Source organism: Cebidichthys violaceus, unplaced genomic scaffold (assembly GCF_023349555.1).
Source record: "Cebidichthys violaceus isolate CVI_PGR_0920_01 unplaced genomic scaffold, fCebVio1.0.p SCAF_7, whole genome shotgun sequence".
Classification (NCBI taxonomy): domain Eukaryota; kingdom Metazoa; phylum Chordata; class Actinopteri; order Perciformes; family Stichaeidae; genus Cebidichthys; species Cebidichthys violaceus.
The window spans coordinates 18,040,391-18,055,108 of record NW_027176927.1 but is presented as its reverse complement, the minus strand read 5'-3'; the positions used below and the strand labels follow the sequence as shown (position 1 = coordinate 18,055,108).

Below are 14,718 nucleotides of genomic sequence, written 5' to 3'. Positions count from 1 at the left end.
CATTTGAATTTGAATGTTTTGTTTTCGTTGGGAGACAATGCATGCGGGATCGGTGTGCTATTACTCTGCTTTGATCTGGCAGATTACATCTATGCGTCTTCTTCTGGATTCAGCATGGCCTGTCACTCCGCTCTGCACTCCTCTGGATCGGAGAATTAAGCTCCTCTTTTATGGGCCCACATGAAGCTCACAAATTAACATATTATGTATAACAGCACATTTCTCCACGTATCAGCCAACCAGACCCACTCCATTTGATTGACTGTCACTTACAGTACACTTTGTCATTATCACTGCGATGCCTGCAGCATCGTGTTTACATTCACGCATTAACTACGTTTCCTTTTTCCACCTGATGATGACTATTCAGTTTGAACGTTGAAATGAAAGGAATTTCCATCACAACTTCAAGGACATCATCAGAGAAATCAGAGTCGGAGCAAAAGAAACATACATGAATATTTCATTTGAAAACCTACATTTGTATTTTCCAAAGCCGTGCAACACTGTGATCAGATTAACATGTATTTCATAAGGAACAGTACAACGAAGGCCAAACTCTCTCTCCGTCAGTTACTGGATAAGAACACACCCCACCCAACACACACACAGTACACCACAAAGCTTAGGTTAGGGGTTCAGCGTCTTGCTCAGGGGCACTTCGGCACAGGTGCTCGTGCGACCCTCTCTACCCAATGAGCCGCGGCCGCCCCTTTATTCACACCATTTGAATTGTTACGGTTGTTACATTATTGTTTTAACTCTGATAAAATGATCTTTTCTAACCTCAACCAAGTCATGTTGTTGCCTAAACCTAACCAGTTGTTTCTCAACGTTCAGCACACGGCCCTGTTTCTGCAACCGTAGTACAAGGCTGATGCTAAACATGTGTGTGATCCAGAAACAGACATTCAATGTAACCTCTGGTTTACAGAAACGCACAATGCTGACATCCTCTTTGTTCTACTACGATGAACTCTTCCTCCTCTTCTGGACATGTTTTTACAATGTTCTCAAGAAGAAATACATACATTCACTTACCAAGAGTAGAAGAGAAGACGGTTAATACTATTTATGTTAGAACTAGTTTCTTTAATCTTTACAAACACCGATGTGTGAAATCGACAGATCCTTAGTTAGAGTTTGTGTTCTGGACTATTCCTTCTTGTTGTCACCGTGACGTTGCCAGGCAACTAACGGAGACGATCAGGAAGTCTCTGCAGCAGTCGAACCAGAAGAACACAAGCAGACTGCAGCCACAGCTCTTATGTTCAGGAACTTATCACATTACCACTATAGCATTTATTACAGTACTCCTTGCTCTCTTGACTTCTCTTTGCTTGTTTAGGTGATCATTGACTTTTGAACTGTGTACATTGAGAGCCACTAGACAAAGGTGTGAGCACACTCTGATTCAATTAAGCCAACATATATCTACCCAGCATTTTTCACAAACTCCCTGTTTAGTGCTGCAAAACCACTTAAACACCAAGGAACACAATCCATACATATAGAATACTATATGATTACATATAAAGCATTAGAAGAAGAAAACTCATGTAGCCTACAACAACATACATGTGACTAGTTGTCTGGAAATGTTCCATTTATGAAATAATGCATGTCAAATCTTGTTGCCAGTTTAAGTATTTTGTGTAGTGTTTAATGAATAACATGAGGTAGCACATGCTGTTGACCCAAATGTTAACAGTAGTTCTGGACAAGAAGAGCTTTGACTAAGCTCATCAGCAGTCACAGATCAGCTCCAGCGATGGAGATGGACTGTCATCCTGGGTGTGGTCTTTGGTCCTTGATGGTAGACCAGAACTCTGAATCAAATCCTTTGAGAGTTAGGACAGGACTGATGTGTTGAGTGAGCAGCCAACCAGCAGGGTTTTGGATTAAGTGGAGTTTATTTGTGATGTTGGATGATGCACCATGATGAAGAGTGTGGATGTGATGAAGGCAGGTATCAGAGTTTCAAGGGGTAAGAGAGCAGAGGGACGGGCATTGATTCGTTACATGAGCATGAAGGGCTGATGCTGATGCTGCCGTCTTCAGGTCTGGAGACGAGACAAACATCTCTTATTTGTCAGTGAATATAAAGGCCTGTCGTGTCTCTGGAGCTTTGATGAATCGCAGCCGAGGCCGGCCTCGTAGTGCCGTCTGGTTCTCTTTCTGAACACGGAGGAGGATCTGATGGGGTGCTGTGTACTTCTAACATGAAGCCCATTCACAAAGGAAACACCACTGCTCTATTTTCAACACAGTGGGTCGGTAGGCATCAGGCCTATTGCACGCTCGTGTCAATGTGGGTTATGACACTTGTACGACACAATGCTCACTTTGGTCTACTCCACGACATCACAGCTGAGGTCTTTCCATTTGTTTTGATGAGGCAAAGCTGGCCCAATTTCAAGGTTCCTTTGTCCTAGCGAGTGATTTGAGTGACACCCGTCGGCTCGTTGTTCCACTGAAGGGAAGGTTTCCACTGTAGACGGCACTGAAATGGAGATAGAAGCTTCTGAAGCATGCTGGCCGGCACGCTCTGACATAGACAGTCAGATAGCAGAAGCCCTCGGGCGGAGATGAAGGCGAGGAGAGATGTTAAAGAGTGAACACAGCCTTGTGACCGCAGCTCAGAGCTCCTCTTCAGTGGGGGAGCTCGGCTGATCACCGTCACTGTTTATGGTCTTCTGGGTCCACTGCATAATAAACCGGCTCTGCATACTAACTACTAATCACGGACATCACTACCACTGGAGCTAGCCAATTGATAGTGTTTCTGATCTCGGCTTGTTCCCCTCACTGAGCTCCAGAGAGAGCGGATCCTAAGTGTTTACAATAATAGGTGTTATTAGTATTTTAAATAATTCAAGCTGCATGAACACCCTGTGTGTGTGTGTGTGTGTGTGTGTGTGTGTGTGTGTGTGTGTGTGTGTGTGTCTTGGCTGTGCTGCAGGGAGGTTTTGGAACTGGGAGTCTTATATTTGTGTGTTTATAACAAGGCTTCACCCTTCAGGTTTAATCAGGGATCTTGACATTTGACTAGTTTTGATCAGCAGAGCAGGGGAAGGCGCTGAAGTGCTTTACCTGAGGAAGGGGAGTGGGGGGGTTCAAGGCTCTCTTCGGGGACGTTAACTTATTAAACCAAGGTAACAGCTCACAGTGAAAGCATTAGCACGGATTAACCATGGCAACTGGATTTAATTAGACAGCTATAGAGGCAGAGTGAGCGCAGATATGAGCCCCATAGATGTGTTTTAGGTTTATTAGTTTAGTGTTGTTGGGCCCGTGGGGACAATGAAATGGTAATGCTGTACATTAACATTAATATTTTACAATGTTAAACAGGTACCATGAAACATACTGGATTTAGTGGATGCTCACTGAAGTATATTGGGGTTTTGATAGAAACACACAGCAGAGGAGACTGTTGGTTGAACAGAAGGTGAAGGAAAGGAGGATGAGGAGGCTTTAAAACGACAGCATGATGAATAAAGACCTCTCCTCTTATTCTAGCAGAACAGTAAGAATGAAAACATGACTCATCATAAAACATATGCACACACAAGAGACATACTGTCAATATAAGTGGTTACACCAAACGTAAAGCAAAATTATTTGCACGAATATTATCATTTATTATCATTTGTGCTAGATGCACCAGAGAGGGGGCGTGGCTTATCTCCATGGAAGCCATCATAAACTAAGCCATTTATTTCCTCCATCAACCATGAAAGAATTAAACAACATTTCTGCTTGGTATTTGTTATGGAAGTCCCACATATCCAAGAGACTGAACGCCATCTTGTCTGGTTCATAACATCTCGAGGAGCTTCATGGATTCCATTGAGCTGTATTCACTGAGTCTGTTTACTACAGCTGAACACAAAACAAACTGATTTTATGTGATTTAACTGCATAAACGGACTAATAGAGATGCTGAAATAACTACGTAGTGATGTAAAAAGTCTGAATTCATGTTTTGTTAGTTTTCTCCACAAGACCACAAGCAAATAACTTTAAAATATTTGTTTTGTTAATGGAACTATGATCAGTCGGTGCTATGCTAAGCTAACATTGTAGCGGCTCCATCAACGCTCAACATAACGTCATCTAGACGTAGATACCGTCTATTCATTGTTTGTACCACATGGTTTACACACACATTTATACACATATCTACTGATGTGAGGCGTCGTGGAGCTCTGGGTGAACACAGAGGACACAGTATTTGTTTCCTGGTTCAACAGCAGGACGTCAGTGATGACACGAGGTCATCTCAACGCTGATTGACCATCGTAACACAGCGACTCACGGATTTCACGGTCTCGCGTTATTCACGTTTACTCACATCTACTCACGTCTGTGCATTGACTCTCTATGTAATCTACTTGGTTTGAACACTCATTAGAATGCTGAAGGAACATAATGGGTTAGAAACTCTGCTCTAAGAAGTCTGTTAGTATGAAGTCAGGGAGGAGCAGAGCCTCCTGGGTGAACGTCCGGTCTGTTTGAGATAGATCACCTGATGGAAGGGATGAGATATGTTGTCGTTTTAAACCAAAATGAATTACTTACACTTCAATACGGTTAGAGTAAAACAAATGTGTTTCATTACATTTGAGGCAGTCTTGTAAATGAAGGGCAGTGAGTCTCTTCCATTGGATTATATAGTATTATATTATTACATAGTATAGAATAATTATATTATATTATTATATTTCAATAACAAGGCCCTGACACTGAAGACATGTTAATTCTGTCTGTTCTGCTCAATAGTTAAGATTGATTTAGTCCAAATCAAATAATATACTATCAGATAGAATTTAAAGTGTACTGTCATGAGTATTGTAAAACAATGAAATACACAACAGACACACATCCCAGACAACAACAACAACAACAAAGACACATTACACACATCTTCACATGGTGCATTCATTCTCTATGCTGAACCAGTGTAACCTACTGAACATCTACTGAACAGACGTACGCTGTGATCAGTGCCTCTGGATAACAACAACACACAGTCAGTCAAAGTTACTCTGCTTCAGATATATTCAGCATTCTAAATACCAGAGCTTAAGAGTGTCCATGAAACACGCAGCGTCACACTCTGTATGGGAGGACATACCACTTCATGAATGTTCTCTCACTGCAACCCCACTTTGTGTAAAACAGTGATTGACTGCAAGGAATCAATTAAAACACCAACGCGAGGCCGAGTCTGGACGGGAAATCAAACCGTATTTTATCTATTCAACTAAGCAGCATCACATTGACTTGTTGCACTAATTACCTGTTTGGTTGAGCGGGCAGTTTAGCTCCCTGAGGTTTAAGTAAATGAGATGAGCAAACTTTGGCTGACCATCAAAGTCAATATTCAATACAGGTGTAAATCTGTGCTGAGATAAAACAAAGACACCGAGTTAGTCGTGTCGGTTGCTCCCGCTGACCTCACGTCTTTTGCTCCTTCAGGCTCTCCGTACCGAGATAAGATCACTATTGCCATCCTGCAGCTTCAGGAGGAAGGGAAGCTGCACATGATGAAGGAGAAGTGGTGGAGAGGAAACGGCTGTCCAGAGGAGGAGAGCAAGGAGGCCAGCGCCCTCGGGGTGCAGAACATTGGAGGGATCTTCATCGTCTTGGCCGCCGGACTCGTCCTCTCCGTGTTCGTGGCCGTGGGAGAGTTCCTTTACAAGTCCAAACAGAACGCACAACTTGAAAAGGTAAGAAGTGCCTCTGACTTCCACCTCTGCTTTGTTATTTACAACAATGATAGCATCATGTCTACTGTCTAGAACCACATTTGCTGTGAAAGTCTCACGGCAAATAAATCAATCTTTAAAAGCTAACAAAATGAAACAAAATATATGTTAAATACATCAATAAATCATTTGTTTGCCAATTTGCGGAAACTCACACTATAATGACGGTGCTATATCATATGCAGTAAGATAAGGGTTGGTTTCTTTGCATTTATTCACTTAGGCCCAATGGCGCCAACGAGATAAGAAACGTGAGGAATTCTGCTGTCACCATGGATCCAAGCTAGACTTTAACCACCATCTCAAATGACCTCCAGACAAACTCCAGACACCTTTCTTTTCTTTTGTAGTCTAACACCATCTAGAACTTACCAAAAGCTTAAACTGGTTTTTAATGTTTTTGTTCCTGACTCCTGGGGGATGGGAACACTGAGAGCAGTGTGATGAAGGTTTGGAGGGCTGGCTGTAATATACAGTGGGATCACAGTCACACCTCTGCTGCATCACTCATGCCGTCAACAGCCACAGACACACGCCTCCATTTCCATCCTGCTTATAATCAAACCACTGTCACTGTTCACATCTGTGGCATGGAGTTCACACATCGTCTCTCTGGGTTAGTGCAGCGACACAACACCAGGTTGTGTTGTCTGACCAGAGCCTCTCTGCTGAGGACGGCCTGCATCACTGGAGAACACTTAGTGCTGCTCTGAATACATGAAGTCACGGTTTCACTTTGTCCCGTACTAAAACAGGAGCCGGTTAATAACTCCTTATTCAAAATATAAGAATATCTTAATTCAGACCTCTAAACTGCTTCCCTCATTTTAACTCAGGTCTACTTCAGGCTTGATGCAGCTGTAACTGTATTACAATGTATTAAACATAAGTATGTCCTGTGAAAATAATAACTATGTTTATAACTTAGTATGTCCTTCACACATGGCATTATACATGGAGCAGTATTCACTTCAGTCACAAGTGGTGCGTTGTTTAGTGAAGGGTGCATTTACTCCTGTTGTATGACTTAATGTGTTTCCATTAGCAGAAGGAATAGCAGTAATGAATCATAATACCCAGCAGTCAGTGCTACACAGATGCTAACGCAGTAGAAGCGCTGTAGCTCCAGTGATCCAGTGCTCCAGTGCAATGATTGCATAAGCACTCCATTCAGATTGCTGCTACGACTAGTAGAGAGACACACATGTGACACCTAAAGTATTATTATTATTACTTTTGTTAAGGAAAGCGCTCTGGGTGAGCCCCACTACTAATGCCCCACATATATATTTATCATGATGAGAGGTGGAGAAAGATTACTCAATAGAGAACACAACAGAAGACGCTGTAGACTAAATCATTTTGCACTTTAAAAAACCCAAATATTTAAATTTAAAAACTGTTTCGCCCAAAATTTAAAATATATTTTAATTCTTGTTTTCTTTTATTCCAATTCAGTAATAATCAAACTATCAATGTTCACATCGACACAATACACACACATTGCAGGAATGATGCGTTATGTTGTGAACCAGTGAAAGGAAAGAAGCGTCACAGTCGCTGTGCTGATTCTTTTTGGTCAGTTTGTTCCCATATTTTAGAAAGCTGATATTGAAGATGTTGTTCGCTCTCACAGTCAGAAGTGTACAGATTAGGTGTGACGTGATGTAGTTGAATGAACGATCCTCTGGACAGAAACATGAAGCCCATCCTTCTAATCCTGCTCTAAGTCCAACATCTTCCTTCCACATCTGATTTTATCGATCGTCCGGCGTTTCAGCGTGGCCGTATCGACGAGTCAGACGCCTCGGTGGTGTCATTCTATTAACCGAATACACTCAGAACACTCAAACACGTTAACACGCACACGCATGAACGCACACATATGGTGTTGACACGCGTGAGCACAGTGAATAAATGGGCTGAAAGCACTGCAGTGAAGTAACAATACATTACAGCGTGAAGGCCGTGGTTACCAGGGTTACTTCATCACTGTAATGTTTACCTGCTGAAATGTGTCCATGACTTGCAGTCATACTGCCTCTTAGAGGGATTCTATAACAACCACATCATATACAGCGAGTGACCATGAACACGCAAACACCTCCGGAAGAAACGTGAACTTAAAGTTTTAGTCCTCTGCTCCTGCAAACACGTCTCTGTGCTTATGGAAGCTGGTAACACTGATGAGGTTCATGAAATTATGAGTCATTATATTCCTCCACCACTATTGAGATTATGAACAGCAGCACAGAGTTTTGTATTATTTTATTAAGAACAGACAGGTGAGGCTGAGGAACAAATACTATGTTTGTTCAAGGCTGAAAGGATAGTTGTTTTTATTTACATGTTTGGATTGCTTACCAATATAGCAAGATAGACATACAGAGAATGAACATTAAAAAAATACTTTGTTGGAGCTAATTTGAGATTTATTAAATGACAACTCAACGGCCGGACCGTGGCACCGCTGTATTGTATGGAAGCGAACCGTTCCATTTGGTGAACCGTTACACGCCTATTTGTTTTGTGTGAAAATGAAGCTCAACACCTACAACTACACTAGCTGCAGAGTGCAGATACATGAATACGCTCATGATGGGATGCATAGAGTCAAAATCAATCCAGCAACACTGTGGTGCTAAAACACACATTCATCCACACACTTGAGGGCACGAGTGAACAATATGAACCATATCATAAAAACAACTCCATAGACACATGAACACAATAGTAACGCTACTGCAGATGTAAAACTAAAGCAGTTCACTGACCAAAGCTGCTGTTCACTTAAAGACAAAGTCCATCCTCCTTTCTTTGTTAACAAAGAGTTCAATGATGCGGTTGTTCAGAACATCGATGCGTTTTAGTTCCAGTAAGAAGTCCTTCTAGATTCATGGACGCCAGTGAAGACAGTCGAGTCTCCCCAGTTGTACTTCTTGAATACGTTTTAGTGTGTTTGAGGCTGAAGATGTCTGCTGACAGAGGAAGTAGATTTTGGGATTGTCACCGCCCAACATGTCACGCTGGCCCACTGACCAATCACGTACTGTAGGCCAGCTAGAAGACTCTGACACGTCAAAGAACACGCCCAACATGTCAAACTAAAGATCTGAGTGGTTGAAGACCATGACGATCAACACTATCGTCCTCATGTACTTTAATCTGTAAGGTCTACCTAGAGGACCTCGGGCCTCTCTCCTTACATAGAGACATAGAGGCTGAATCTGATTGGATAAGAGCTCTACTTAAAACAAGCTGCACTGGAAGCAGAGCAACTGAGGAAGACAGGAGCTGTGCAATGAGAAAATAAGATAACGGGAAAAATAACTAGAATACATGTAGTGTTTTTATGAAAGACTATTAAATGATAAAACAGCTTTAACTTAGTGATTGTGTTGAGGCCAGCAGAGAAGGCTTAGCTGGCCCTGATGACCACCACTGATAGAACCTCTCAGTGCACTAGATGGTCAAGCTTCTTGCTTTAATAGAGTTCATGTCAGTCCCAATGATTCACTAAACAACAGGAAGCAGATGTGTGACTTCTGACCTCAGCCTTCATCTGCTGCCTCTGTTGATGTTTTCTCCGGTAGGTGCAGGCGATCAGTGTTCCAAATCAAAATGCTTACTGAGATGATGTATTAATGTTCTCATAAATAATGCACAGATATGATTTAAATGATCCAGCAGGTAATCACCTTGTTCACCTTAATGCAGTGTGATTTGTTCTTTGAATTCATTTAATACATTCATAGCCTGTTTCTCTAACAATGTAGTGAGCGAGTACGGCAGCGTGTGATTCCACACCAACAGTGTGAGCGTTAATCTCCACAACAGCATTAATTCCTGAGCGAGGTTATTCATCTATTCAGAAGGTAAATACAGACGGGCAGGATGAATGGACCCAACATGCACCTCGCAGGCAGAGCCGACAGTCTGACATTTTATTTTACATACTCAAGGTTTCTCCATTCAAGTGACGACGTTGCACCTTTGTTCAAACCTTGTGTAGACGACACATCTCGTGCACTCTTGTTTCGTGCACAAATGCCGCTCCTGCCACATGTTGTGCACTCTGCACTCGTCGTGCAGTGGTGGTGTCACTCCTTTGTTTGGGAATGCACACACTGATTCACTATGTCAACGGAATATGATCACTAGAGTAGAATCAAACCGCGTTTGACTCGTGTTGCTTTTTGAAGCTGATATAGCCGAGCTACCAAATAAAGCGTGGTTAAGACATCGCTACGTTAGGCAGTTCAGACGTGTGTGTAGGTTAGGGAGAGATCATGACTACTGTGACATTGTTACTTTGTGTCTCGCTACATAAAGAGAACCCTTATGTCCCTGCTTCCTGTGTTGTCTCTGAATAGTGGCACAGGACTCAATTAGTGCATGACAGAAGCACCAATACGGACAATAACTCCAATTCACAAACTGTCAGCTGATTCCAGTTGGTGCCCTGTTAATACAAGCACCATCAATCAAAAGCAACTACAGTATGACAACAGCTAGAAACACATTGTTGCCATGTGAAAATAAAGAAACCTCAGTAATAACCAGCCAGCTGGTTTGTGTTGGCAGTGGTTGTATTAACGGTGTAGTGCAGGGGTCACTAATAGGCGGAACGCGGTCCGGATCCGGACCCAGGACCTAAAGCCGAATTTTGACGGAGCGCTTCTATTTCAACCGGCGCAGCTTTTCCAGCCTTTACGGCACTCGTTCAGCGGTGCAGGAAACACACCGACCAATTACATGCGTTCAAATCACATCACGTGATGCTGCTCAGCCAATCAGATGTGTGTATTCTGACACGTTTCCTGACTCGAGTGAGATGTAGACACACGGGAGAGATGAGTAAGAGAACGAAGAGTAGAAGAATGACGTGAGTCAGAGAAGTTATTTCACATGATGCTCTCCAAAAAGAGAAGAGTGTTCAGAGAGACCAGAGAGACCAGAGAGACTAGAGACCAGAGAGACCAGAGACCAGAGACCAGAGAGACTAGAGACCAGAGAGACTAGAGACCTGAGAGACCAGAGACCAGAGAGACCAGAGACCAGAGAGACTAGAGACCAGAGAGACTAGAGACCTGAGAGACCAGAGAGACCAGAGAGACCAGAGACCAGAGAGACCAGAGACCAGAGAGACCAGAGAGACCAGAGACCAGAGAGACCAGAGACCAGAGAGACCAGAGTCTTTAACCAAGAATGAACAGACTCTTACATGTTAACTCTTCCCATGGGCAGTTTAAAACCAGTGTGTCTCATATGTTCTATGAGACAAAGCATAACTCTTTTGAGCAAACATACCATCTCACATCTGAAATGAAGTCACAGATAATAATCAGTCTAAGAGTCCAGTATGCTCAGAATCCTGACGCATGAATTCACTGTCCAATGATGTGAACAGAGAGGATAGAGCTGAAACAAGTGGTTTAATAACCACACATAAAGTTCATGCTCACACATTTATCTTGTTAGAAGATGAGAAAAATATAATATCGTGTTTTTTGATTGACATCACTTCACACCTGCAGGTGATTCAGTGAAATTAATTTTTCTAAAATGAATTACTGAGTCACATTTTTCATTTCTCAGTTATTCTTTAATCAGCTTCATTTTACTTGAACTGAGAAGAACATGTATTCATGTATTTCTATGTATTATTTATAATCCACCCAGTTAAATTAGAAAACTGAGAATAATAATTGTTAAAATATAATTGATGTGTACTTTCTTTATTTGATTTGACAGTTGTTGACTACACAGAGACGTTGTTACTACTACTAGACTATATATATTATTATTATTAAGTTATATATTATTGTAATGTTCCAGACGAGGAGATCTTCTCAATCTGGACCTTTTGAATGTTAATTGAACACCTCTGCTGTAGTGGTGGTGAATTGTGTAAGTGACCCCGGCACCACAGCTGGGTACAGTAATAAGTACATAAGAGAGTATTGTGGACATAGAACCTCGATTATGAAGTAGAATTATTATTATTATTAAACCACGAACCTATTCAGCTGAAGGGGAACCTCTAACACCATCGAATGCGTCTATAAATGTATCAGAAAACAATCCTATCATAAAGTAAGTTCTGCACAGTCTGGTCTGGAAGAACCCTCGATCATAATGTGATTACTCAGACAGGCAGATGTGACATTTAAAAACCAATACGTGGGCGTTCCCTCAGCCTGATTTATTCAGTCCAGATATCGATTTAAAGATGAAGATCAACTGTAATATGCAGCTTGTGCTTCCTACAGTCCAGAGCTGATTAGCATCAGGCTAATGTGTGTACATCAGGCATACATTTTGTTTCATTGCTCCAGGTTTCTCTCATAGTTGAACACGTCCTACTTTTCCTCACCGCGATGCTGCAAGTGTCAAGTTGAGAAATGTGGTGCTAAGCATCTCTTTGTTGTGTTTCACATGCTCCACAGTGCACACCCTGCAATTTGCATTTTATAATTACTTCTGTAACATTAGAAGGAGCAGAAATAGCAGCGAGTCATTTCTATAAGATGGATGAGCCATACAGCAGAGGAGCTAGTTTTATAAAGGGTTAATAGACATGTTAATGCCATGTGTGTTTTATGAGATTACTGCATTTACTGGACAGATTGTAAAGCCACAACGTGAGAGCAAATATACATATATGTCAAACATTTTAATAAAAGTATTAATAAACATTTGATAACTTTACACACTGTAGACCTCTGCAGGCTGGTCATTTGGATTCATCTACCCAGACTATGAGAAGTTCCTTTTCTTGTCTCAAGTCTCTTCCTTTTGCAATGTTTCAATACATTCCATCACTACTGTTCCTCACAACAGAGGAGCTCTCCAAAGGTTTGGGAATATGCTTGTTTGCCCTCGGATCCACCGGCAGAGCAGAAGACAGAGCGGGTCAGTAGGACACGTTCAGCCTAGCTTAACACGCTGACCGGAAACAGCTTTAACAGACTAAAGTCAAGCAGTCTGAGGCACCGTGTGGCAGGAGTCCAGGCGTAGATGTAATAGCATATGTGCAACGTTCTCCAGTATCTAAAGCAACAGTATACTCAACGTGCAATCAAGACCAACGCATCTCAAACGGGCTCAGCTGACGCCTCAGTGCAACCGCACACCTGTGATCATCACTGTAATGTATATTTACAACAAAACTAAATCACTCATTATTATAGGCTGAATGTATTCACGTCTACAAATGAGTACTGGTTAGGAACAAACTTCCACCTTCAGACCACAGCTGTGACTATTGGTGAGTAGTACACACCAACGGTCCTTCACATTAAGCTTTTGACGAGACACTTCAATGAATCCAGATGTTTCTCACAGGGAAACGCTCTGTATCAGCTGTGTTTGAGCACATCGATGATTGGCTTGTGTTGGTGAATCGGTGCATCTCTAAGGTTCAAGGAGCCGTTACAAAGCGACTTGATAAACTGAACACATGTACGGATTAATCTCTCCCCTTCAAGATGTCAAAACTAACTTTGGTGACAACAATAACAATTGTCCATCGTGATGATGACAGCTGTGTTGTCTTCATTCATTTCTTGTATCTTGTTAGCGAACGAGCTCGTCAGCCGAGCTGTGAATGCAGGAGTCATGTGTGCATCAGGTTCCTCGGTTCTCCAAAACAAACAAAATTAACAAAATACTAATGTTAAGATGACAGTGTGACTTATAAAGGAGCTACGCTAGCAGTGTCCTCCTGCTACCCTAAAGACATCCTAACGTCTAACGTCTAGAGTCTAACGTCTAGAGTCTAGAATCTAAAGTCTAGAGTCTAGAATCTAGAATCTACAGTCTAACGTCTAAAGTCTAACGTCTAGAGTCTAGAATCTACAGTCTAACGTCTAGAGTCTAACGTCTAACGTCTAGAGTCTAACGTCTAGAGTCTAACGTCTAGAGTCTAAAGTCTAGAGTCTAAAGTCTGAAGTCTAGAGTCTGAAGTCTAGAGTCTGAAGTCTAGAGTCTAAAGTCTAGAGTCTAGATCAATCACTCAGCTGTGGGTCAGATGGCAAACAAGGATTTATCAGAATGTCTTTCTTGTGTGTACAGTCTACTTTAGTCTACTTTAGAGTACAGTAATTGTGTCTCTTAAAGTGATTATTACAGAAGGGTGGTGGATGGGGGGAATTATAAGCTGCTCTCATAACTCCCGGTTCAAAGGAACAGGGTGGTGTGTTAGACTTTCCTCCAGTGAAGATGTAAGTGTATGTTAAAATATGCTTCAGGAAATTATTCTTGCTAATTTAAGTTAAACCTTTCAGACAGCTGATTTTGGACTCACATGCCTCATAGACGGAGCATTTCTTTGTCATCTCCATGCTAGTCTGTCAGATTTCCATGATTACCATGGTTGTTCCCTTCCTCCCTCTCCTCCTCCGCCTCCTGCTCCTTTCTCTCCTGCCCCCCCCCACCCCTCAGCTCCTCCTCCGCTTCCTCCTCCCGCTCCTCCTCCTCCCGCTCCTCCTCCTGCTGCTGCTTTTTCCTCTCTTCCTGCCTGCTGCTGAGGCTGCCGCAGACTAACCTGGCTCTCGGGGTGCGGGGACCACCAGCTGTGTGTGAGGAACCCATCTCATCCACCCAGCACACACACACACACACACACACACACACACACACACACACACACACACACACACACACACACACACACACACACACACACACACACACAGGCTTGGATGCATATGGATGTACACACACACACACACACACACACACACGTGCACAACTATTTCTGTGCTGAAATGAAGAGTCTGTTCAGGCTGTTGGTCTCACGGCGATTTGGAGTCTTGATAACTCACAAAGATTTCTCAGAGGAAAAGCTACTTTTGAGGAGCGCTCCCTCCTGGAATATGTGACTGTGTCCCACATCAGCTTCCACCGGATACATGTGTGTGTGTGTATATATATATATATA

General features: G+C 42.4%; 1 protein-coding gene across 1 annotated transcript in view; it reads left to right on the top strand.

The window, feature by feature from the left end:
- The window catches only part of grik2 (glutamate receptor, ionotropic, kainate 2), a 209,354-nt gene that overhangs the window by 186,669 nt on the left and 7,967 nt on the right, over window positions 1-14,718 (top strand). The window contains exon 16 of the mRNA XM_068735502.1: window positions 5,485-5,735. Within this exon, the coding sequence (XP_068591603.1) occupies window positions 5,485-5,735 (251 nt within the window). The remainder of the gene's footprint in view (window positions 1-5,484; window positions 5,736-14,718) is intronic.